Source organism: Dreissena polymorpha, chromosome 2, assembly GCF_020536995.1.
Source record: "Dreissena polymorpha isolate Duluth1 chromosome 2, UMN_Dpol_1.0, whole genome shotgun sequence".
In the NCBI taxonomy this organism is placed as follows: Eukaryota; Metazoa; Mollusca; class Bivalvia; order Myida; family Dreissenidae; genus Dreissena; species Dreissena polymorpha.
Genome location: NC_068356.1, coordinates 7,163,750 through 7,191,521, shown reverse-complemented (window position 1 = coordinate 7,191,521; position 27,772 = coordinate 7,163,750). Strand labels below are relative to the sequence as shown.

Below are 27,772 nucleotides of genomic sequence, written 5' to 3'. Positions count from 1 at the left end.
ATGGACCAGTATCATTTTAAAACAAATTTTTAAAGTAAAATTCGTTTTAATTATTAAATACTTACCTGTTATCTCTAGCTAATCCCTTTCCTGAGTGGGGTGGGAGGTGGGACTTACCGATAACAGGTAAGTATTTAATAATTAAAATGAATTTTACTTTAAAAAATTGTTTTAATATCATAAATACATACCTGTTATCTCTAGCTGATTTTGCAGCTGCGGCAGGAAGGTTCGCATATTTTTTCCCATCACAGCAGAACCCATATTTAGGGTTTTCAGCCAGAGATAGTAGATCATGTCCTCAGATTATCTTCGTTAGTACCATATTGTACGTACTTAATTCTCGGACGGCCTAGAGTACTTACGCCATTGAAGAAATTACAGTTTGAGCCACAACAAGAGGACCCAACATATACAAATTGTCTTGTTGGCACTCAAGAGAACAAAGATAAATAGAGGAGAAGGTGGTAGGATTCCTCCAGAAAGCAGCTTGAAGCACTTCAGACAGTGGGGTATAATTAATATAAGCCCACGAAGCCGAAAGAGCTCTTAATTCATGCGGTCTTATCTTAAACAGGGATAAATCACTGGATGAAAGAGAAGAATAAGCCTTCTTAATTGTCGAGGCTATCCAACGGGAAATAGAAGCCGCAGACACATCGCCCCCCCCCCTTTTAATGGAATGAAAAGTCTTTTACGAGAAACTCGAATAAACTTTACTCTCTTAAGGTAGAACTTCAAAGCCCTTACTGGGCAAAGGAGTCTATCATCATCTTCATGTCCACAAGTTCTAGAAAGACTTGGAACTTTGAAGGGTTTGGAAGCCATAAAGGGAAGTTGATTTTTAGCAAGAAATCCTGGTTGACATAATAATGTAACAGATCCATAGACAGCATCAAAACGGAGATGGTTATCTTCTATAGAAAGAGCATGAATTTCACTTCTCCGTTTGGATGAAGCCATAGTAAGAAGAAAAACGGTCTTCCAGGTTAGGAACTGTAAAGAAGCCTGATCAAGAGGTTCATAGGGAGCCTTAGTAAGCGAACCAAGCACACAAGCTAAATCCCATTTAGGAGCCAGTGTTAGAGATACAGGACGTTTAAGTTCCATAGCTCTATATCTAATCAGTTCAGAAATCGCTGGATCAGCACAGATTTGTGATGATATAGTAAAAGCCAATGTATGCAAAATCATAGGTCTGTATCCTTTGATAGAGCTAAGAGAAAGTTTCTTATCATCAAAAAGATAGATGAGAAAATCCGCTATGTGTCTAGCGGAGGGATTGAGGGGATCAATTTTCCCTCGAATACACCAATTAGAGAAGAGTTTCCAGCAAGCATCATAGACTGCTCTGGTGGATTTTCTCCATGCAGAAGCAACGAGTGTTGAAGCCCTGACAGAAAAACGTTTCTTCTGCAGAGATTGCCTGATAACGGCCAGACGTGTAAGTGGAACATTACTGGATCCGCATGTAGTCTGCCGCTTTGAGATAGAAGATCTGACCTGTGAGGAAGTTTCCTGGGATAATCGTACAGGAGACTGAGAAGATCGTTGAACCAAGATCTCCTGGGCCACCAAGTGGCAATCAGGAGTATCCGGCATGAGCTCACCCTGATTTTCGCCAATATTTGGGAAATTAGAATGGGTGGGGGATAGGCGTAAGCTTCCAGTTGGTCCCAAGCGAACGAAAGCGCATCTATTGCCCACGCTGCTGGATCGTAAACTGGACTCACATACAGAGGTAGTCTGTAGTTTTGTCTGGTCGCAAATAGATCGACCAGGGGATAACCAAACTTGAAAAAGATCTGGTTGGTCACTTCTTGATGAAATGTCCATTCCGATGGAAGTATCTGGTGTTTGCGAGACAACCCATCCGCCAGGGCGTTGAGGCGACCTGGTATGTATTTGGCCAGAATATAAATGTTGAGTGTTTTGCAAAAAACAAGTACCGTAGGTTTCCACCTATAGCGCGCAGTGTTTTACCTCCAAAATTCAAATTAAAAAGCTAGTGCGCGCTATACATTGATACAGCGCTATCCTGGCTGCTAAATTGGTAAAAAAATGTTGTGTAATCGTAAATAATCAAAATTGCCGCCATGTTTTTTCCAGAAAACTACCACCCTATAATCGTACAGACTAAGGGGCCATTGTCGAAACAACAAGAAGTCGCTACTGGTAGATATGAATACGGAAGAAGAAGTTTTGGTCAAAAATAATTTTGTTTGAATAAACTTGCGGACATTTCTTTGTTTATGTTTTTACACTTCTTTATTGATGAATTCCGATGGGGATTGTTGTCGACTTTCCGGAGAGCAGGCAAGAGTAGGTGCGAACGAGGTCTTTTTTGCAGGTAACGCAATTTTTGAATGCTTAATTAAGCTTTCCAATGCCCAGGATTATTGGATTGTGCAATAGTAAAATGGCGGCCATTTTCGGTCCGATTTGGTGGTTTTATTGTCTTTAAATATTTTTTCTATACACAGGAGCGCGCTATACGTGGAAACCTACGGTAATTTCCTGGTTTCCAGATACAGGGATTGAGAATGTGTTCCCCCCTGTGCCTGGATGTAAGCCACCACCGATGTGTTGTCTGGTGACACCATCACACAAGAGTCTCTAAGATGTGACTGGAAATGAGATACAGCTAGAAATACTGCTCGCATTTCTAGATTGTTGATATGAAGGTGAGATTCCTGATGAGACCACAACCCTGAAACTATTAGACTGAGAGGTTCCAGGTGAGCACCCCATCCTTCCTTGCTCACATCCGTGTTTAGATCTTATGACGGTTGCTGAGGAAGAAGTGGTACTCCTGCTAAGACAGTCTCCTCGTCTAGCCACCACTGAAGATGAGACACTAGGGAAGGATGGATTGGAATCTGTTTTAACAGATTGCCCAGAGACAATTTCCAACAAGCTGAGAGATAATGCTGAAGAGGACGTAGGAATAGACGTCCCAACTGCACAAAGTCTGCTACTGAGCTCAGGATACCATTGAGAGAGATGAACTCTTGAGCTGTTATATGAGATTGGGTCAAAACCCAGTTGACCTTTACCAGAAGGTCTGATATACGTTGACATGACACTCTGACCTGATTGATGTGTGTCAAGAAATTCATTCCCACGAAAGTGAAGTCCTGAGAAGGAATGAGGTCTGATTTGTCTGCAGGGGTTTGATGGAGTTCCGTATGAAGGAAGGAGTCTCCATTTTGAAAGTTGGTTTGAGAAGGTACATGTTGAAAACTTTTAAATCTATAACTGGTCTCCAGGAACCATTTTTCTTTTGAACAAGAAAAAGACGACTGTAGAATCCTGGAGAATAAGGATCTTGAACCCTTTCTACCGCCTGTTTTTCCAAGAGCCCGAGAATGGACTGCGGAATATGTGGATGCTGAGATACCAGTTCTATCGGAACGCGAGAAAGTGAAGGCCTTTTTTTGAATTGAAAAGTCAGGCCTTTTGTCACCAGAGAATGAACCCATGCGTCCGACCGAAGTAATTTGAAAACATCGGTTTGAAAAGTGGAAAAGTCTGGCCCCGACTGGTATTTCCGGCATCGGAGGTTGTGGAGGTAGAAAGGGTAGGGACCTAGGGCTGATAAGGAGGAGGTACGCCCTTGCCAGCAGAAGGTTTGAAATTCCTCTGATCAGGCTTGGGTTTGTTCTTTTTCCCAGAATCTCTACCAGAAAACTTCTTAGAAAAAGAAGGTCTGTTATAGGAAGAAGGCCTGTTAGGAACCGACCGTGGATTTACAGCAGGTCTTTTAGAGAAAAGATTGTTTCTCTTAGCCTTCTTGGTGGGTGCTGGAACTGCTGGTGGCCTAGAAGAAGGCTGCTTAAAGGCTCCTTGGCGTTGTCCAGAATTGTTTTAGCTAAAGTAGCATGAAGTTGGTCATCCTTGTCAGGTGTGATTGCTTCTTGTATCCTTCCACCAAAAAGGAAACCTGATGTGAGAGAAGCCGTTCTGAGCGAGTTCTACCTAGTTCTAAGAGAAAATCTTTAGGTAAAGATGAAAGGATAAGATCTCTACGAATCCTTAACATCTCAGACATTGAAGAAGCAGCATTATGTGAAAGGGATAATGCTGTTCTTGATAGGTGGATCAATAAATCCCGAAGTTCTTCCAGAACAGAATCAGACCAATCACAAACCAAGTGTAACAAGGTTGCTAGCATTAAGTCTACCTGGTTGGATAGACCTAAAGATCTTCGCTCTCTACTTTCCCAATGTTCTATCATGGAAAAAGGGACAGACACTGAAGTAGATGAACTAGGCATCATAAGCAAAAGCTTATTGATGTTTGGATCCTGCGATGGTAATTTAGAAAAAATATACTCCACTGAGACGGCGCTACTGCATGTACAGAGCGACATTCTTCAGTCTCTAGATCAGAACGAAGCCACTATTCTAGTTATGCTGGATTTATCAGCCGCATTCGATACGATCGACCATACCACTCTTCTGAACCGACTCGAAAAGCAATTTGGAATAACAAACAAGCCATTAAGATGGATGAAGTCGTACTTGACCGACAGCTATCAAACTGTTTGCATTGATGGCGAGCTGTCCAAACCCGTACTTATGACCTATTCAGTGCCTCAAGGGTCCGTACTGGGACCCAAAAACTACAGCTTGTATACAAAACAAGTGGGGGCCATCTGTAGAAAGCATAATCTACAACATCACTTCTATGCCGATGACTCCCAGTTATACATGTCATTTAAACCCAAGGATTCTGTTTCACGCGAAGATGCGCTGCAACGAATTGAAGCGTGTGTGACTGATATAGTACTGTGGATGAATAACAACTTACTTAAAATTAATGCCAACAAAACAGAAGTGATTATCTTTGTACCAAAGCACATTAAAACTGAAAATTTCACCGTTAAAATCGGCACAGCTGTTATCAAACCAACAACAGCTGTTAGGAACCTTGGTGCCATTCTAGACTCTCATTTAGATATGGAAAAGCAGGTAAACTCTGTTTCCAGATCATGTTACAACCAGATCAGACAAATAGGTCGAATTCCGAAATACCTGACTGTGGATGCAACAAAATCTCTGATAAACTCTTTGGTAACATCAAGACTTGATTACTGTAATTCCCTGTTATGTGGATCACCGAGTTATGCTCTGAACAGACTTCAAAGTGTTCAAAATACCGCTGCTCGTGTAATCACCAGGACACCACGACAAGGTCACATTACACCGGTGCTTAGGGAACTCCACTGGCTTCCTGTACATGCAAGAGTGGAGTACAAAGTACTGATGCATGAGTTTAAAGCACTTCAAGGACAGTCACCAAGCTACATCAAGAGTATGCTTGAGATTTACACTCCACGCAGAGAACTCAGATCTCAGAATAACTCAGTCCTGCTAGTCGCGCCGAGAACCAGGACTGTGTCGTACGGAGGCCGTTCGTTCAGGTCTGCCGCTCCAACACTTTGGAACGCGCTACCAGCATCGCTCAGAGACATTAAAACATTACCAGCCTTTAAGAGAGCACTGAAAACCCACTATTTCGCAAACATTTACTTGCAATGATGATTATTTCAAAATTAATTCTGTGACAAGACTAAACAAAGCACCGATTTATGTTATACCAGTGTACGAGTAGTTTGTTATTTTAAACGTTTATTCTATGTTTAGCTTGGTATTAATTTCTTTTAAGCGCTTATAGGTATTTATTTTATAATTTGTTTTAATTCTTAAATACCATATTTTATAATTGTTCTTAAATATGCTTGTCATTTATATCCTCGTAGTATGTAGGTTTCTATCTATTTTCAGTTTTTATATGTGTCCATCTATCGCTGTTTATCATAGTTTTAAATTTCTTTGTTAATTTTACTGGTTGAACCATGCATTTGTATTGTACAGCACTTTTGAACATGTGAATTCATGATAAAAGTGCTATATAAATATGGTAAATAATAATAATAAATAATAAGTCGGATCGGGTACTGGTGGTTTGTCGTTACGTTCCTGAAGTTTAGACTCCGCAAAATCCTTCGGTACTTTCCACATATCTCCTCGTTTAGGGATCGTTTTATTCACTGATTCCAACGATTTAACAACAGATAAGACAGTAGTACCAATCGGAAGGCGTGTATCCAAGCGGGAACGCGCCTTAGTAACCATGGTGGGATCAAACGTACGAACGAGTTGTTCAGTGATCGAGATCGTCGAATAAGAAGAAGTCTCCACAGGTCGTGGACACAACTCTTCACCCAGAGTCTTGAATATCAGCTCGTAAATTTGATTACTGGAAGCCAAAAATGTATCCGTATCAATGTCCGCATCCGATTCAGCTTCACTCTCTACAGGAACAGAGGTGTGTAGAGAAACAGCAGGAACAGGAATGAAACTATCTTGTGCCAGATTGTCTGGTAAAGATGAATTACCATCCACGACGTCAACAATTTGATAATGCTTATCAGTATTGACCGGTACAAAATGACCAGACGCATTCTGTACCCATAGAACATCAGGATTCGAATGGGTAGCATGAGGGGGTACACGACTACAAACGGTCGAAGACACCCGTGGTGCTGATAATGTAGCAGTAGTTGTTAGCTGCGCTCCTGAAGTTCCAACATGTGTGGCTGTCAACATGGGAGACGACACATGTGGTGAGGAAACATGTGATTCCATAAAGGAATAAGACGGTGATCGACTATCCGAATGGTAGGTACAATGTCTATGTGAGGTTTGTCGACTTCCTCATTTCCTGCGATGTCGCGATCTGGATCGGCTGCGATGTCGAGATGTAGATCAGCTGCGATGAGACTGGGATCTTCTGGAATAGCGTCTCCGTGAACGACGACGTGATCGCTTACACGCGTAGCAGCGATGAGAATCGCTCGACGAAGATGAGCGTGTCCGATGTCTACACCTTGATGTCGGAGATTCATTCGTCGATGACGAGTAGGAAGAAGAGTCATCTGATGATGAAGATCGATGCCTTTTTCTGACAGTTGACCGGTGACCGGACCGGTGAAGGTGACCGGACCTTACGGTCATATAATGACTGGACCGGACCGGTGACCGGCCGGTCATATCATGACCGGTTATGTCACTGGCCAAAGACCGTAGAATGGCCGCTGCCATTTGGTCAGACATTGATCGATCCTCAGGTCCATAGATCAATGTCGCTGGTATGTATGGTGGGAGTCATACGGTCAGATGATGACCGACAGACAACACCACCATCGTGCCCGGTATCTGGTGACTGAAATGTCAGCTGGTCATCCGTGACCAGTGAAGTCACCGGATCATCAACGTTCGTTAGAGGTTCGTGGCGTTTGCAGCTGATCGACGTCCGATGGCGACCAGCTTGTTTCCATGTGTCGTAAGACCATAAATCGCACACCGCACATTTTTTAGGCAGAGTACAACCGGTACATGCCAGGCAAGTGTCGTGAGAATCCCACCTTGCCTTGACATGACCACACGAACCTCTCTTTTGTAAGTTCATTTCTGAAAATAAATGAAACAGAAAGATCCTACAACAGACACAACCAATTGTTAAATTTAAACCACAATGTAAATAAACAAACGCTGTACAAATGCCCTCAATTATTTATTGAGGAAAAGGCACGAAGTCCTCGTGGATTACCTATAGAAGGAAATTAAACGAAAACCTCGTGGTGCACGTGCTCATGTACATGAGCACTATAAACAAAGATACCCAGCAAAAGCAGAATTATAACAAAAACTGCAATAAAAAGTATAACAAGAGGGCCATGATGGCCCTGAATCGCTCACCTGACTCATTAAGATCAGATGAAAACTATGACCTCTATTGTCTACACAATGTTTTTCTATGATTTGACCTAGTGACCTAGTTCCTGACTCTAGATGACCCAAATACAATCCCAATCCAGATTTCATCAAGATAAACATTCTGACCACAGTTCATAAATATTGGATGAAAACTGTGACCTCTATTGTCAACACAAGGTTTTTCTATTTATTTGACCTAGATTTTTACCCCAGATGACCCAAATACAATCCCACCCAGATTTCATCAAGAATTCTGACCAAATTTCATAAAGGTTGGATGAAAACTGTGATCTCTAATGTCTACACAAGGTTTTTCTATTATTTGACCTAGTGACCTAGTTTTTGACCCCAGATGACCCAAATAAAATCCCAACCCAGATTTCATCAAGATAAACATTCTGACCAAATTTCATAAAGATTGGATGAAAACTGTGACCTCTATTGTCTACAGAAGGTTGTTCTATTATTTGACCTAGTGACCTTGTTTTTGACCCCAGATGACCCAAATACAATCCCAAACCGGATTTCATCAAGATAAACATTTTGACCAAATTTCATCAAGATTGGATGCAAACTGTGACCTCTACTGTCTACACAAACAAATTGTTGACGGACGGACGCACGGACACACGCAGGCACGCACAACGGACGCCGGACATCACACGATCACATAAGCTCACCGTGTCACTTCATGACAGGTGACCTAAAACAAATTTTTTAAATAAAATTCATTTTAATTATTAAATACTTACCTGTTATCGTATGCTTATACTTTCCAAGAGGAAATAACTCATCCGGAATTTTAACTGGGAATCCGCCACCTCAATACCGTAATACAGGCCAGGTTAAACATAGTGCAATGCAACCTAGCCAAAAATCGGTAACCAACCCTCAATATTCTTTCAATATATATACAAAAATATTAATCGAATAGCGGGGTGGGAGGTGGGACTTACCGATAACAGGTAAGTATTTAATAATTAAAATGAATTTTATTTAAAAAATTTGTTTTAATGTCATAAATACTGACCTGTTATCGTATGCTGATTTTGCAGCTGCGGTGGGAAGGTTCGTATATATTTTCCCAACACAGTAGAACCCATAAACAGGGTTATCAGCTAATGATATCAAGTAATCTTCGTTAAAACGGTATTAATTATGACTTCTCAGACAGAGTAATATGTCTATGTCGTAAAGAAGACACTACCGTTAGTGAAACCACAACAAGCCCAAACGTATACAAATTGTATTGTTGGCACTTCAGAAAACGAAGATAAAAAGATGACAAGGTGGTCGGATTCCTCCAGTAAACAGCTTAGAGCACGTCAAAAAGTGGGGTGTGATTAATATATGCCCACAAAACAGACAGAGCTCTTAATTCATGCGGTCAGATCCTAAAAAGGAATGAATCCTTAGATAGGATAAGATTAACTTTCCTTAGTCGAGGTCTAACCCCGAGAAATAGAAGCCGCAGACACATCTCCCCCCCCTTTTTTGGGGAAATGAAGAGTGTCTTTGAGAACCTCGAATGGACTTCTGACTAACACTGCTGAGATAGAACTTCAAAGCCCTGATTGCCCAAAGAAGTTTATCCTCATCTTCATGACTACCAGTTTAAGAAAACTTGGAAACTTGAAGGTATAAGCCATATAGAGGACTTGATATTAAGCAAGGAATCCTGGCTGACACAACAAAGTGAAAACGACAATAGATCCAACTGGAATTGGTCGTATTCAACAGAAAAAGCATGAATTTCACTTCTCCGTATGGTAAAAGCCATAATAAGAAGGAAAACCGTCTTAAAATTATATTGGAACTGTTAATAAGCCTGATGAAAAAGGTTCATAGGGAGCTCATTAAGCATCCCAACATGTTACACAAGTCAAAACCGCTTAAGAAGGTAAAGGAACGAAAAACATAGTGTTGACGTTCCATAGTTTGGATCAGTTCCAAAATAGGTAAGACAGCACAGAGTTGCGATGACTTACACAAAACAAGGTATACGAAAGCATAATCTCTATCCTTTGATGAAGAAAAGAACAAATTTCTTATCATCAAGAAAAAGATGAGAAAAACCTCTATGTATCTAGCAGAGTGATTAAGGTAATAACTATGCTCTCAATTACCCAGTAAAAAATGAATTTCCATAGAACCTTTATACAGTTCTGATGGAATTATCCTTGCACAAGTAACAAGGATTGAAACTCTAACAGAAAAACGTTCTTCTGTAGAGATAACTAAAAGTTATTAATGGCCAGACATGAAGTGGCACATATTTGGATCAGTAAAAATATGTCTCAGTGAGATATATTTGACCTGTGAAGAAGTTTCCTGAAAATAATTGTACAGGAGACTTAAAAGGTCGTAGAACCATAATCCCATGGTTCATTAAGTATATTTCATGATATTATGGCAAAAACTCAGTTATTGCAAAAACTCACCAAGAAGGCAAGATATTCCAGTTTATGTCAATGGACGAATGTATAACAATCGCACACCCTGCTGGATCGATTTCTGTGAACTGCATTGTTGACGTTGTTCAGCATACCGGTATACACTGCAAAATACAATCGCATAACGCTAATAACTAGCGTTTGATGATAAACAACATTCTTTGATATACTATGTACACCATGCAACTCGTCTGCAACTTCACTGCCGCGCATGCGCAATTACATTATTGAACCCAACGGAAAAATAATTCGAAAGAAAGAACTGCAGGACAAAAGGTCCAACAGGGCGTTGAGACGAACTGGTATGAGAAAGACGATAGAGAAAATGTGTTGTTCTTGCAAAGAACGAATAAGTTCCTGATTTCCAGTTACAAGGAGTGATAATATGATCACCTCCGTGTCTGTAAGTAAACCACGACCGATGTGTGATAGTTGAAACCATCACAAAGGAATCGTGAAAATGTGTTGTAAATGAAAAACAGCTAAAAAGAATTCTCGCTTTTCAAGATGTAGATGTGCAGGTGATATTCGTTAGGATACCACATAATTGAGAAAATCAAGATACGTTGTTCTATGTGATCGTCCATAACCTTATCTGCTCACATCTGTATAAGATGTAAGGAAGGTTGTGGTAGAATAAACTATATTCTTGCCAAGATAATCTTCTAGTCTAGACACCACTGAATAGTGGTAAATAATGACAAAAAAGATGGAAATCTGTGTCATTAAATAATCCCGAGATTAATACAATTATCTTAAAAATAAAGCTGAAACGGACGTAAGAAAAGACGTCTCAGCAGAAGGACCGGTGACCGGACCGGTAAATACCGACCGGTGACCGGAACCATTTGTCAAGGATGGGTGGGCAAAGAAACCACGGCAAGCCGAACTTTCCCACTCCAAACACAATTGAAAATTGGTAGAATAGGACAGTGTTTAACACTTATAAGTTTATGACCTATCTACAGAATATAGCCTCTTCTTGAACCAATAACAGGCGCCTTTAAAATCCTGGATAATACAGGTCGCGAAGTCATCGATTTGCGAAGTACGGAAATATGATTGATAGTGGTACCTCCGGAATCGGAGGTGTGATGGCAGAAAAAGGTGAAAACCCTAGGGGTAACCTTAAGCGGGTCCACGCTTGCCGGTAGAATGCATGGAAGTCTTAAATTCTGACTTGATTAATCCATTTACTTCAAGACTTCTAACCTGGACGAATTCCGAAAGGAATACGACCAGTTATAGGAAGACGGCCTGTTATGGCCAGAAGTGTAATAGAAGAATAACTTTAAGATGAGGTCCCTCCAGATCCTAGGATCTAAGATCTGAGTTCAATAGGTCCTAAGCCATCTACAAGACTGTAGCCGCTATGCGGTCAATCTGATAGGCAATCCTATGTATCAGAACTCTTGTTGATTCCAGTAGCTTGAAAATATGCACTGCCGTAGGAGCAATAGAAAAGCAGAAGTCGATACAATTGTCGTCTTGCTAATCCTGTTAGCGTCATTAATGTGTCCCAACTGTTCCGTGACACTGACTGCAAAGTCTGTAGCCGACAGGTAAAGGCGGTTAAAACAATTCATCCTTCGGGTCTCGAACATAAATTAATAGAGGTCAAATAGTAATGTTCGACCTCAATGCTAGTCTCCGAGCCCACTTCAGCCGATCTATCTGCAAGACCAGTAGTCTGCATGTAGCCGGTTGAGATAGAAGTACAAATAACAGATATAGCATGATTAGGTAACCGTCGCCAGTAGAACATCAGTATTGAAAAACACAAAAAGTCATGTAGATTGTTGAATCCATAAAATATAGTATTCAATACAATCATAGCCAGGGGTATACAACTATGTAATGTAGACGATACCCGTGATACTAAAAATTGACCGATGAAAACACAGTGGAATACCGGTAATTGGTAAGTGGTGACCGAACCGGACCGGTCAATGACCGGTAACTGTAGCCCGGTGAACGGACCAGTCATAATATGACCGGTGACGTTACCAGTTAAAGAACGAAAAATGGTGGAATCCATATGGTCTGTTATCAATGTCAAGCACTGCTCGGAAAAGAAGATCATGCCAAAAAAATCCAATCCGATGGCGATGAGACATCACTTATTCTGACCGGTGATCAGTGATCGGTGATATGACCGATGAATGGTGACCGATGTCCGGTGATCGGGACCGGTATAATATAACTGCGTCAGAATGAAAATATCTGGTGCAGAAGAATGACCATCCACGAAGTCATCTGATAATGTTAACCGGAAAACAACGGTAGATTATCAGTATTAATAGGCATAAGTGTCCTTGTAGTCGTAGTGGAGAAAAGAACAGCTTATCCCGAAGCCTGAATGTTAAACGAACTAGTGTTCGTATACAACTACGGCTCGGTGACTGCAACATGTGTGGATGCCATAAGAAGAACCATCACACGTGGAATGGAGACATGATATTCCTAAAGGAATAAAATGGAGAACGTCGATATGACCAGTAGGTTCATTAACGCCTACGTAAGAAGTGGCGACATCCATATAACTTCGATGCCGAAATATTGTTCGGCTACGCTGGAAATATTGTCTTCTACAATATTGTCTCCGTGAGCATTGACATGATCGCTTACGAGCGTATCAACGCCGAGAACTGCTCAATGAAGGAGAGGTATGTTCGATAAATATCCAGTGGTGCTCAATGCAGTCCGCTGATGTCTACGTGAAGGTTGACGACGTCCTCGTTTCCTGCGATGTCGAGATCTGGATCGGCCGAGATGTGGATCGGCTGCGATGAGACCGAGATCTTCTAGAATAACGTCTCCGTGAGTGACGACGTGATCGCTTACGAGAGCCGCGACGATGAGAACTGCTCGACGAAGAATAGCGTGTCCGATGTCTAATCCTTGATGAAGACGATGTATTCAACGAAGAATAGGAGAATAATTCAATGAAGAAGACCGAGTTCTTCTTCTTGACCGGTGACTGGTGTTATCGGTGGCAGGCCTAACTGATGACTGTTGACCGGTGACCGGACCGGTGACCGGACCGGACCGTTGACATGACCGGACCGGTGACATGACCGGTGACCGGACCGGACCGGTGACATGACCGGTGACATGACCGGTGACCGGACCGGTGACATGACCGGTGACCGGACCGGACCGGTGATCAATGACCGGACCGGTGACCGGACCGGACCGGTGACCGGACCGGTGACATGACCGGTGACCGGACCGGTGACATGACCGGTGACCGGACCGGACCGGTGACCGGACCGGACCGGTGATCAATGACCGCACCGGTGACCGGACCGGACCGGACCGGTGACCGGACCGGTGACATGACCGGTGACCGGACCGGTGACATGACCGGTGACCGGACCGGTGACATGACCGGTGACCGGACCGGTGATCAATGACCGGACCGGACCGGTGACATGACCGGTGACCGGACCGGCCGGTCAGACGTCGATCAATGGTCCGTGATCAACGTCCCCGGTGACGTACCGGTCATATCATGACCAGTGTTGTCACCGGATAATGACCGTATGGCGGATGCCAAATGGTCCGGCATTGGTCGATGTCCTTGACCAATGCCATCGGGCAAAGACCGGCTGACGGGTGTCGCCATATGGTCTGATGTTGACCGACTGTCTAAGAGACTTAGCATAGTACGGTCGCGATCGTGCCCGATACCCGGTGACTGATACTGCAACTATCATCCATGATCTGCGAAGTCACCGGGTATTTATCCACTCTTGTTTCTGCGACCATCATGTAGTCGAATATATGGAAAACAAGAGCAAAGCATATTCAACCATAAACTGGTCACAGACCAGATTATCATACGGCACATAAAATCATTATTTGACCATAATGAAAATTATAATAATACTGCCGTAGATCATAAATTAAACAAAAGTTTAATTCAAAACAGATGAAAAATAAAATGACGATCAATTAGATTGTCATACGGAACGTTAAAATCATTATTGCACACAATGGCAAATGATAAACAATCTGTCAATAGAAGAACACGCTTTGCACGATCTCGTAACACATTAAAAGAACATGCTTTGCACGTTCTAGCAATGTATTAGAAGAGCACGTTTTGCACGTGGTCGTTCGCGCCTGAAAACACCCAGCATGGTAGAAATAAACCATTGTTCGATAAAAACAAGCATGGCTTACCTTTTACAAATGAAACAAAATCCATTAAATCCACACAAATTAATCCGAATGAGAAATAAAAAGATAAATAACACAATTTATCTATTCAAAACCCCAATCAACCAAGTGAAAAACAATATTTTAATTCAGAGCCGTAAAAGACACGTATACACCTGGTTGATCCGGAAAGAATATTGAGGGTTGGTTACCGATTTTTGGCTAGGTTGCATTGCACTATGTTTAACCTGGCCTGTATTACGGTATTGAGGTGGCGGATTCCCAGTTAAAATTCCGGATGAGTTATTTCCCCTTGGAAAGTATAAGCATACGATAACAGGTCAGTATTTATGACATTAAAAATATGTGTCGGAGATAAACATGAACAGTTGTGGTTAAAATCCCATAGAAACAAGGGCTGTTTGTAAAACATGCATGCCCCCCTATATGGGCTATAAGTTGTAGTAGCAGCCATTGTGTGAATACGTTTTTTGTCACTGTGAATGGTGGTGGTGGTGGTGGTGGTGGTGGTGGTGGTGGTGGTGGTGGTGGTGTAGTAGTAGTAGTAGTAGTAGTAGTAGTAGTAGTAGTAGTAGTAGTAGTAATAGTAGTTGTAGTAGAAGTAGTAGTAGTAGTAGTACATGTAGTAGTAGTAGTAGTAGAAGTAGTAGTAGTAGTAGTAGTAGAAGTAGTAGTAGTAGTAGTAGTAGAAGTAGTAGTTGTAGTAGTAGTAGTAGTAGTAGTAGTAGTGGTAGTAGTAGTAGTAGTAGTAGTAGTAGTAGTGGTAAAAGTAGTAGTAGTAGTGGCAGTAGTAGTAGAAGTAGTAATAGTGGTGGTGGTGGTGGTGGTGGTGGTGGTGGTGGTGGGGGTGGTGGTGGTGGTGGTGGTCGTGGTGGTGGTGGTGGTGGTTGGTGGTAGTAGTGGTACTAGTAGTAGTAGTACTAGTAGTAGTAGTAGAAGTAGTAGTAGTAGTAGTAGTAGTAGTAGTAGTAGTAGTAGTAGTAGTAGTAGTAGTAGTAGTAGTAGTAGTAGTGGTAGTAGTAGTAGAAGTAGTAGTAGTAGTAGTAGTAGTAGTAGTAGTAGTAGTAGTAGTAGTAGAAGTAGTAGTAGTAGTAGTAGTAGTAGTAGTAGAGTAGTTGTAGTAGTAGTAGTAGTAGTAGTAGTAGTAGTAGAAGTAGTAGTAGTAGTAGTAGTAGTAGTAGTAGTAGTAGTAGTAGTAGTAGTAGTAGTAGTAGTAGAAGTAGTAGTAGTTGTAGTAGTAGTAGTAGTAGTAGTAGTAGTAGTAGTAGTAGTAGTAGTAGTAGTAGTAGTAGTAGTAGTAGCAGCAGTAGCAGTAGCAGAAGCAGTAGCAGCATTACAAGACCAATACTTAAGAATGATCAAATGGGAAAAGGTAACCTAGCACTGGCAGTAAATATGGGGCTCATTTACAGGTCAGATTTGGAATCTCTGCTGTAAAATGAGATTTTGAATGAATTAAAGGGAGGCAAATCTGTAATTAAAAGAACATGCATAAACCGTAGTTGTTTCCCTTGTTTGAACCATGCTAAATCCTTACAAGTTTGGAAAGAATTGGATGAAAAATTTGGACTTTATTGCATAAACACCATTTTCTCAATTCAAGGGGAGGTAATTCTGTACTTCATGGACCAATAATGCTCATTTTTTGTAGGGTTCGTGTCCTCATAGATATAAAGACACTGTGCAAATTTGGAAAGGATCGGACAAAAAATGTGGAAGATTTTTGAAAGTTTTCACAAAATAGGCAAAAACGAATAAACATGCAAAGTTCAACGAGCTCCTGCGGCCATGTTTTTTGACGAATCAAATTTCTTTGAACAACTTTTTCAGGGGAGCCTTCAAAGGTCATCCCTATGAAATTTTTTGAAAATCTGATGAGCGGTTTCTGACAAGAAGATTTTTTAAGGTTTTTACCATATATGGTCATGGCGGCCATCTTGGTTATGTGATCAAATTTTTTTTAACAATTCTTTTGTCCCATGACCTAGGGATGCTCCACATGAAATTTAGTAGAAATTGGCTCAATGGTTTAGTAGAAGAAGATGTTTACAAATTGTTTACAGACAGACGGACGGACGCCGGGTGATCACAATAGCTCACCCCGAGCTATCGCTCAGGTGAGCTAAAAAAGTAAACGGAATAATATACAGAAAAGATAAATAAAATTTATCCTTCAAACTCCGACAATAAACACAATTAAAAGAACAAAAAAGTCCTGAGCCAAATAGGCGTGCACTCGTGGTTGTCCGGAAAGGAAAGATGAGTTGGTGTTTTTGATTTCCGGTTAGGTTACATTGTACTATGTTTAACCTGACTTGGTTTTCTTTATAAGAGGTGGATGATTCCCAGCGCATAAAGTTTTCCGGATAATTAATTCCCTGGAAAGGGATTAGCTAGAGATAACAGGTATGTATTTATGATATTAAAACTCAGCCCAGATATTATTAGAACAAATGTTCTCATCAGGTTTAATTAATGAAGATTAGACTAAACATGTGACTTCTAGAGTGTTCACAAGGTTTTACTATAGCTATAAAAAGAAAAAAGCCCCACCCCCTGGTGGCCATATTTTTCAACAAGCCATAAACATTTTCGAACTCACCTGAGCTATCATCAGAACAAATGTTTTGACTTAGTTTCAGAAAGATTGGACCATAAATGTTACTTCTATCCAGTTAAAAAGGTTTTACTAAAGCCATACAAGGAAAAATGCCCCAACCCCTGGTGGCCAACAAACCACAACCAATTTCCAACTCATCAAAGATATCATAAGAACAAATTTTCTTACCAAATTTCATTACATTAAACTGTAAATGTGACATTTAGAGTCTTAACAAGGTTTTACTATAGCGATGTCTGGAAAAATGACTTGTTTTTCGACAGACCGAAACCGTTTTGGAATTCATCAAAGATATCATCAGAACATATATTCTGACCAAGTTTCATGAAGATTGATTGGACAATAAATGTGGATTCTGGAGTGTTTACAAGGTTTTACAATAGCCATATGAGGTTATCTGCCCCCCCCCCCCCCACCCCCCTGGCGGCTATATTTAAACCAACCTGAACCATTATCCTACTCGGTCAATATATTATTGGGACAAACTTTTTATGCCCCCGAAGGAGGGCATTAAGAGGTTTCTCAGAGTCTAGTTTGAGCCTCATTCTCTGAAATTCTGGTGAAACTGGGCTTAATGCATGTGAACAGTCTGCACAGGCTAATCTTGGGCAACACTTTCCACTTTTATGGAAATTTTAGTTTTCTAGACAAGTCTTGTCTAGGTGGAAAATGTCATCACAGATTAGCTGGTGCAGACTGCACAGGCTAATTTAGGACAACACTTTCCACTTTTATGGAAATTTTAGTTTTCTAGACAAGTCTTGTCTAGGTGGAAAATGTCGTCACAGATTAGCTGGTGCAGACTGCACAGGCTAATTTAGGACAACACTTGAAGCACCTGCATTTTGCTAAGTATTCCCAGAACCAGACTCAGCATGTACCTTTGAGGATATTGAGGAGACGGAAGGGCTGTTCCAAGGTGATAGCCAGCCCTATCGCCTTCAGGTACTTCTTTTCGTGGATCAGGTTAGACAACTCTTGCTCCCTGGCAATCAGAGGGCAGTGCAGAGATTACAGTCAACAATTCAAATTGGCAATCAATAAGCAGAAAACTAAATTTATTGTTTTATTCTCAATACAGGAAACCTCTATGGAGTATAATTAGAAATCCATAAGATTAACAAAGGAATACTGTCTTTTTTATTCAAATGACCAAATCAGATTAGACTACTCTTGCTATGCGAAAATCATTAGGATAAAAAGTATTGCACAGAATACATTATCTCTTATCAGAAGAATATCAAAATAATGTTTGTTTGTCACTTTCCATCATCAGGTAAAAAAACACTCTTTCTTTTCGCAAATCTTTGGAAGTCAATTGTGTCTACTGATTAATTTTTCTATAAGGTTAAAAAAATCTAGGTGTTAAATACATGTTCTGACATAGTTATGAATAGCTCTTTAAGGGAAATACTAAACTGTCTTGCTTACTGCAAAAAATCAGAGAGTCACTATTTTGTATCAGAAAAAAACAACAACACTGCACCAAACAACTAAAGCAGAGATCATCATACAGTTTGTATTTCAATTATTTTTGCACGATGCCAACAAAAAACAACAACAGATCATGCAAATATGCAAGCTGCTATACTCACTGTAGTATGGCTGTCTCCTTCTTCTGTCTGGCTTCTTCCTGCTCAGTTTCTGTCACATCCTGTAAACAGGCATAATAGTCCAGTTGACTCGGAGATGAGGAAATTTCATCTGAGGTATAAATAATAAACAACAAGAGTTCCGCGGTCGGAGATGACCGCATTGAAGCCGGATTTTTGATTTAAATGACAGGAAAGTACCTTTCGTGTTTTTGTCAATGCAATACTTAAATTACTGAAATATTGTTCAAAGGTCAAAATGAAATGTAAGTACTTTTCAAGGCATGAGCAAACCTTGTGTTATGTTTTGAATGCATGCATATACATGAACAACAATAACATTTAAGGTCACAAATATGAACTTGAATTGACAATTAGGAAAGTTTGATCTCAATTTTTTTATTAGCAAATTAGTAAGATATTGTTTGAAGTTTCCATCAATTTCATTATCAAATGTAAGAAAATAAACTTAGATGAAATAATACTATTTATTGTTTTGCTTTCACATACCTACACAGAAATCCAGACAGCCTTATGATCACTCCAAAAGGTTTCTATCACACCAGTTATAAGAACTTTAACATTTTTACATTCAAGGTCACAGTGACCTTGACCTTAGAATGAATGACCTTGAAATGACCAGTGGTCATCTAAGTGTGCTTGCAAACCTTCATGTCAAGTTTGAAGACTCTATGTCCAAGCATACCAAAGTTATAACAATTTTAACATTTTAACATTTAAGGTCACAGTGACCTTGACCTTCAAATGAATGACATTGAAATGACCAGTGGTCATCTTCTAGTACTGGCCAATCTTTATTTCAAGTTTGAAGACTCTAGGTACAAGCATACCAAAGTTATAACATGAAATAAGAACTTTAACATTTTTACATTCAAGGTCACAGTGACCTTGACCTTCAAATGAATGACCTTGAAATGTCCAGTGGTTACTTACTAGTTCTGGCCAACCTTCATGTCAAGTTTCAAGACTCTAGGTCCAAGCATACCAAAGTTATAACAACTTTAACATTTTTACATTCAAGGTCACAGTGACCTTGACCTTCAAATGAATGACCTTGAAATGTCCAGTGGTTACTTACTAGTTCTGGCCAACCTTCATGTCAAGTTTCAAGACTCTAGGTCCAAGCATACCAAAGTTATAACAACTTTAACATTTTTATATTGAAGGTCACAGTGACCTTCACCTTCAAATGAATGACCTTGAAATGACCAGTGGTCATCTGTTAATCCTGGCCAACCTTCATGTCAAGTTTGAAGACTCTAGGTCCAAGCATACCAAAGTTATACCATGAAATAAGAACTTTAACATTTTAACATTCAAGGTCACAGTGACCTTGACCTTCAAATGAATGACCTTGAAATGACCAGTGGTTACTAACTAGTTATGGCCAACCTTCATGTCAAGTTTCAAGACTCTAGGTCCAAGCATACCAAAGTTATAAGAACTTTAACATTTTTTATATTGAAGTTCACAGTGACTTTGACCTTCAAATGAATGACCTTGAAATGACCAGTGGTCATCTGTTAATCCTGGCCAACCTTCATGTCAAGTTTGAAGACTCTAGGTCCAAGCATACCAAAGTTATACCATGAAATAAGAACTTTAACATTTTCGAGCACGCCGCCACCCCGCCCGCCCGCCCGCCCCCCCCGCCCGCCCGACAACATCAATCTATAAGCCGAGATTTTTTCGAAAAAAATCCGGCTAATAAAACTAGAAAAAGAAGGAACACTAAGAGCCTGTCCCCTACCTTCCAGACAATGAGACTGGAGTCAGCAGCTCCAGTAACGAAGGTGTCGTCTGCCTCCCCCATTGCCAGACTCCATACCTTGTCCCCGTGCTCGTCAAATGTCTTCACACACTCGTTGGACTTGATTGTCCACAGCTTCACCAGGCCATTTGTGCCTCTGTAGATACAGGGAGGGATAAATAGGAAACTGACCTATATTTTTAATCTTAATACCAAACAGAAAGGTGGGAAAAAAAAAGATTTTTATTTGGTCATATAGTAGCCATATCCTATGGCTGATCTACACTTGTATTGATGCTTGATTAAAGGTCCATGACATATCTTAAAACATTTTAATGCATGTCAGCTGACTAGCCAAATACATCAAGAGATGTGTTTGTAAGAAACACAATGCCCCCTTATGCGCCGCTGTGATTTTTTTTTACCTTTGACCTTGAAGGATCGCCTTAACCTTTTACCACTCAAAATGTGCAGCTCCATGAGATACAAATGCATGTCAAATATCAAGTTGCTACGTTCAATATCACAAAAGTTATGAATAAAGTTTTGGTTAACGTTTTGGACACACACACGGACACATAACATGACAGACAAGCCAAAAACAATATACCACCGATCTGTCGATCCGGGGGCATAAAAAAGATCTAAGGTAGAAAACTTCCCACAATCACTTGGTCATTATACGACAACAAAGTTAAGAACAAAAGTAATTATTCCTAACAAATATGCACACATGTCATGAACAACAAGATGTATCAAGACACTGTGTTAAACTGTGTGACAAAGTGGTAAATTATGAGTCAATTATACAATCGTAACCAAAATCACAAGTTGACCAGAACCATTCATTTGATTGCAAGCAAATAAATCCAATGCAACATACGTGGTAAGCAATTGCATGCCTCTCATCAGAAATGCAACCCTGAGAACTGCACAGTCATGGCCTTCAAATGTCTGAAAACAGAAATGACAATAGGGACATAGACAATGTAATAGTGTTTGTGAATGGGAAACTTTTTAAAATCCACAAATGATTGATCATAATTGTTATCATGATATTCATTAACTCTTCACCACTTAGATGTGTATTTCGACGCATTTGTAGTCCTTCAGAAAATTCAATTAAAGGCCTTTCTTACTAGTTTTATAGGTGTCAGTTCCAACCCTTAGATAATGTTGAGCAGCAAACAGCATAAAACCTGAACAGACTGCGAGTTACTCACAGGCTGGTCTGGTTGTATGCTGTTTGCACAAAGTCATTTTCACTTAGCTTCTGAAAGGGTAAGGCTTAAGAAACACGAGATGTTTGCTACATACCCTAACACATGAGAAGTCTGTCAGTGACCACAGCTTCACCTCCCCGTCACCTGACGACGATGCAAGGATCTGGAATGGTCAAACAGAACTCTACCTTTTGTTTAAACAATATACAAAGTTTGAGGTGAATGTCAATCAGTTTGTCTTTGTATATTGAAATATGATAATACTTATTTCTTGGTGATAAAATCATTATGTCCCAGAATTACATTTTGGGGTCCAAGCAACTGATTTTTTTTATCAACTTGTTAATGGTCAACCAATCTTACCAAATAATACTAACCGTAAAATTATTATTAAAAAACCCAATCTAATTTCATAAAACCCTGTGTTAACCCCATTTTACGATTTAAGCAATTATTTACGGTGCTTTAATTGCTCAGCTTCAGCAGTATTGATTAATGATAAATATGTTACACATAACTGGTAAAAACTGAACCGAATTACATGTCATCTGCGAACCTTTTTTTCTCACCAACATCATAGCTAAAGCTTGTAGATTTTAGAGTCAAGAATAAAATGAAAATAGTGTGGATTTACTCATCTCAGTATAACATGTGTAGTGAACATTGTATAATGTCATTGCTCCAAATTATCACAGTCATATTTAAGCATAACATAGTTCACATACTTGTGGCAAGCTGTACCTTGTAATTTGGATTTTAATATGTTCTGCTCACAAGCATGCGTAATTGTGTTAGCATTTGTTATTTGAAACTAATGTTCAAGAACAAACGCAACAAAAAATTTAACAAGAGCTGTCAGAGGACAGCGTGCTCGACTATTCGAGTGCTTAACATTATAACGTAAGCCATTATGGGGAAATTGTTCATATTCAATAATTTATTAGACGATCTTTAAAAAATAAAACAAGAGCGCCGCATGACGGAGCAATATACGCCCGATTCGTGTGCCATTGGAGATGATACACTGATGATTGATGTATTTGTTTTGGAAATAAGCAAAAAAAAATTTCAAAAATCGCGAAAAAAATAAACCCGATGAAAATATCGCAAAATAAAACTGGATAAAAATATTGCATAAAAATATTGCATGTGTTAATCGGTTGCATGTCTCCAATCAGACCTGACTGATATATAATCTATATACTACCTCTGACCAAGTTTGGTGAATTCAACTTGAACTAGAGCTTTGTCACTGAATGTGACTTATACCCCCATACCACTTTGACGCAGGATAAAAAGTTGTTTAAAAGTTTCGGATGAATACAATTTGAATTAGAGTCCGGACAAAGTGGCGCCGTTGAAAATGCACTAATTGACCCTATGACCTAGTTCTTGACCCGACATGACCCATATTCGAACTTGACCTAGATATCAACTAGATGCAACTACTGACCAAGTTTGGTAAAGATCGGATGAATACAATTTGAATAAGAGTCCGGACAAAGTGGCGCTGTTGAAAATGGACTAATTGACCCTATGACCTAGTTTTTTACCTGGCATGACCCATATTCGAACTTGGCCTAGATATCAACTAGATGCAACTACTGACCAAGTTTGGTGAAGATAAGATTTATACAATTTGAATTAGAGTCCGGACAAAGTAAAATGCACTAATTGACCCTTTGACCTAGTTTTTAACCCAGCATGACCCATATTCGGACTTGACCTAGATATCAACTAGATGCAACTACTGACCAAGTTTGGTGAAGATCGGATGAATACAATTTGAATTAGAGTCCGGACAAAGTGGCGCCGTTGAAAATGCACTAATTGACCCTATGACCTAGTTTTTTACCCGGCATGACCCATATTCGAACTTGGCCTATATATCAACTAGATGCAACTGCTGACCAAGTTTGGTGAAGATCGGATGAATACAATTTGAAATAGAGTCCGGACAAAGTGGCCCCTTTGAAAATGCACTTATTGACCCTATGACCTAGTTTTTGACCCGGCATGACCCATATTCGAACTTGGCCTAGATATCAACTAGATGCAACTGCTGACCAAGTTTGGTGAAGATCGGATGAATACAATTTGAATTAGAGTCCGGACAAAGTGATGCCTTCCGCCCGCCGCCCGCCCGCCGCCCGCCCGCCCGCCAAGGGGTTTCACATAATACGTCCCGTATTTTATACGGGCGTATAAAAAGGAAAAAAACATTTATTTTTTTTTGGGGGGGGGGGGTTGAGAGGGGCTATAATGTGGGGTGTGGTCATTTATAAGACGATCTTTCAAAAATAAAAATAGGAACAAAATAAACAAGAGTGCCAAACTGTCACAAGATACGCCCGTTCGAAGGTTTTGGACACCATGCTCAATGCTTGAAAGTGTCCTCAAGACCTAGTTATTGACCCGGCATGACCCATATTTGGACTTGACCTAGATATCACTTAGATGTAACATCTGACTAAATTTGGTGAAGATCAGATGAAAACTACTTCAATTAAAGAGCGGACAACATGCTTAATGCTTGAAATGCACTATGTGACCTCGTTTTTGACCCGGCATGACCCATGTTCGAACTTGACCTACATATCATCTAGACACAACTTCTGACCAAATTAGGTGAAGATCAGATGAAAACTACTTCAATTAGAGAGCGGACACCATGCTAAATGCTTGAAATGCACTAAGTAACCTCGTGACCTAGTTTTTGACCCGGCATGACCCATATTTGAACTTGACCTACATATCATCTAGACACAACTTCTGACCAAATTTGGTGAAGATCGGATGAATACAATTTGAATTAGAGTCCGGACAAAGTGGCGCCGTTGAAAATGCACTAATTGACCCTATGACCTAGTTTTTGACCCGGCATGACCCATATTCGAACTTGGCCTATATATCAACTAGATGCAACTGCTGACCAAGTTTGGTGAAGATCGGATGAATACAATTTGAAATAGAGTCCGGACAAAGTGGCCCCTTTGAAAATGCACTTATTGACCCTATGACCTAGTTTTTGACCCGGCATGACCCATATTCGAACTTGGCCTAGATATCAACTAGATGCAACTGCTGACCAAGTTTGGTGAAGATCGGATGAATACAATTTGAAATAGAGTCCGGACAAAGTGGCCCCTTTGAAAATGCACTTATTGACCCTATGACCTAGTTTTTGACCCGGCATGACCCATATTCGAACTTGGCCTAGATATCAACCAGATGCAACTGCTGACCAAGTTTGGTGAAGATCGGATGAATACAATTTGAAATAGAGTCCGGACAAAGTGGCCCCTTTGAAAATGCACTTATTGACCCTATGACCTAGTTTTTGACCCGGCATGACCCATATTCGAACTTGGCCTAGATATCAACTAGATGCAACTGCTGACCAAGTTTGGTGAAGATCGGATGAATACAATTTGAAATAGAGTCCGGACAAATTGGCCCCTTTGAAAATGCACTTATTGACCCTATGACCTAGTTTTTGACCCGGCATGACCCATATTCGAACTTGGCCTAGATATCAACTAGATGCAACTGCTGACCAAGTTTGGTGAAGATCGGATGAATACAATTTGAATTAGAGTCCGGACAAAGTGATGCCTTCCGCCCGCCGCCCGCCGCCCGCCGCCCGCCAAGGGGTTTCACATAATACGTCCCGTATTTTATACGGGCGTATAAAAATGTTTGGGGGGGGGGGGTATGGGGGGTGAAAGGGGGGTATAATGTGGGGTGTGGTAATTTATTAGATGATGTTTAAAGAAAAAAAAATTCGGGGGGGGGGGGGGGGGGGGTAGGGGGAATGGTAGGGGGGGGGGGCGGGGGGGGGGGGGAGAGGGGGTTATCATGTGGGGTGGGGTAATTTATAAGATGATGTTTAAAAAAAAAATTGGGGGGGGTGTGTGGTTGGGGGGAAGGGATTCTGGGTAGGGGCGTGGGTTATTGTTTGGGTGGAATCCATTGTGGTATTCGGGTAAGTGTTGTTTTGTCAAATTTTTAAGTAATAATAAATGTGATCATAAATAAAGAAGTTATTGCAATTTAAGCAAAATGTTCAATTATCTAAGTGTAAAAGGGGCCATAATTATCTAAAAATGCTTGATACAGTGGTCTGCTCTTGTTTATAGGTTGGGGTCATGTTGGTAAACAAGTATGCAAAATATAAAAGCAATATGTCAAAGGATATAGGAAATATTTGGGGTAGTATGCAAACTTTAACATAGATTTATCAATAATATGCATATTCTACGTATAAAAGGGGCAATAATTATGACAAAATGCTTGATAGAAATGTCTGCTCTTGTTTATAGGTTGGGGTGATGTTGGTGAACAAGTATGCAAAATATGAAAGCAATATGTCAAGGGACAATGAAAATAAATGAGGTAGTACGAAAACTTTAACATTTGCTGCATATTCTAAGTGGAAAAGTGGCCATTATTATCACACAATGCTTGATAGAGTTGTCTGCTCTTGTTTATAGGTTGGGGTCATGTTGGTAAACAAGTATGCAAAATATGAAAGCAATTTGTCTAGGGACAAAGAAAATATTTGGGGTAGTACGAAAACTTTAACATTTGCACGCTAACGCAGACGCTAACGCCGACGCCGGTGTAAGTAGGATAGCTCCACTATATAGATTTCATATAGAATAGTCGAGCTAAAAACTACAATGTCATCTTCGATTGTAAAGTTATGGTATTTATTGTAATATTTGTAAACAGTAACACATGTACCTTTTCAACATTAAGCACACTTTAAATATACTGATATATAAACAGTATACCACATCTAAGGGTTAACCAATGAGTAGGCTTTAATAATTATTATTTTGTCAAACATTAAAATTTATAAATGCATTTCTTTATATAGAAAATAGAAACAAGCGGATTAATCTAACAGACAAGTTATACATTTTAATGTCCATGGATAAGTACAATTTTTGTGAATTCACTGTCTCTGATTTTAGTGCAGATGTAGTTGCTTCAATACAATTTTCCAAAGAATGTAAATAACCTTAATATTATATTCCTTTTTAAAATTGGAATATGCCTTTAAAACGCACCATATGCTAGTTTTTAATAACATGACGCAACTGTAAACATGTAAATTTATTCAGTTTTGAAGAACTTGTCTCTGTCATTTATACTGTTCGGTTTAGTTTTCAAATTCTAAAGTAATTTAATTTGCCAATTTAAAAAATGAAAGATACCAGAAGACAGTCCATACACACTAAAATATTCTGACCACAAAGGTATTGTGATTGCACAAAAAGGGCCAGTTACCTGGTCGATGGGAGAGAACTGCACACACCAGATGCCCCTCTTGTGGCCCCTCATTACCCCTAGCAACGACAGGTCCTTAGCATCCCACAGCTATAAGAGGAAGATAAGTTGATTGTGCAAGAATTACAAAATGTCCATTTTAGCATGTTGTTTATATTTTCCTACTGATCAAATAGACTTGCCTTCAAATAACGCTTGCTAGTTAAATAACTAGTTTTCAGTATGTTATTAGAAAAACAACAAATTAAAATTATTGCAATTAAAAGCAAATAAACAGCAAACAGATGTAAATATACTATTTTATGTTTTCTGTATTTAATTTCTGCAAAATACAGCCAGTTCTTCTTCATAAAAATTTGGCAATATTTCATGCTCCACCAAACTAGACTGTTTTAGACCATTGATTTCTCCATCTGATTGACACAGCTAGAACTTTGTCGTATGAATAACCAGGTTGACATGAACCACGTATTGCCAAAATCGGTCTCATGCTATATGTAGTCAGTGTAGCTTTAGACTAGATTGCCCATAAGCACAGTGTTTTTAGGAGCTACCTTGTCCACTTATGGTAAGCCAAGGTTTTGTGGTCTCAATAGCAAAATGTAGCTCCAGACCAGACTGCTTATATAAGAGGATTGGTCAAGAGTAACACTGGCCACATATTGCATAAGAACCATTTTTGCACGATGCAGCTTGTATCGATGTATGACATTTTATTACAATACAGGGTTTTTTTTGGCCCGATTTTATAGCCGAAATTCGGCTATGTTCCCAATCCCAACAAGAGTGCCAAACTGTCACAAGATACGCCCGTTCGAAGGTTTTGGACACCATGCTCAATGCTTGAAA

General features: G+C 40.0%; 1 protein-coding gene and 2 long non-coding RNA genes across 4 annotated transcripts in view; all 3 read right to left on the bottom strand.

The window, feature by feature from the left end:
* LOC127865749 (transducin beta-like protein 3) overlaps positions 1–27,772 on the bottom strand; it is a 74,831-nt gene that overhangs the window by 10,957 nt on the left and 36,102 nt on the right. Inside the window, exons 13-18 of the mRNA XM_052405691.1 lie at positions 26,924–27,013; positions 21,723–21,791; positions 21,289–21,359; positions 20,406–20,562; positions 18,638–18,696; positions 17,924–18,027 (exon numbers count right to left, since the gene is read on the bottom strand). Coding sequence (XP_052261651.1) covers positions 17,924–18,027; positions 18,638–18,696; positions 20,406–20,562; positions 21,289–21,359; positions 21,723–21,791; positions 26,924–27,013 — 550 coding nt within the window. The remainder of the gene's footprint in view (positions 1–17,923; positions 18,028–18,637; positions 18,697–20,405; positions 20,563–21,288; positions 21,360–21,722; positions 21,792–26,923; positions 27,014–27,772) is intronic.
* On the bottom strand, positions 19,014–20,271 carry LOC127865751 (uncharacterized). 2 transcript variants are annotated; one of them, XR_008042760.1, is made up of 2 exons: positions 20,155–20,271; positions 19,014–20,008 (listed from the first exon to the last, which is right to left on the bottom strand). It is a non-coding gene; the product is annotated as an uncharacterized LOC127865751 (long non-coding RNA). The 2 variants fall into 2 exon arrangements; XR_008042761.1 differs by having other exon boundaries at positions 19,014–19,708.
* Positions 22,595–25,266, bottom strand: LOC127865750 (uncharacterized). The gene is made up of 3 exons (XR_008042759.1): positions 25,118–25,266; positions 24,181–24,805; positions 22,595–23,627 (listed from the first exon to the last, which is right to left on the bottom strand). It is a non-coding gene; the product is annotated as an uncharacterized LOC127865750 (long non-coding RNA).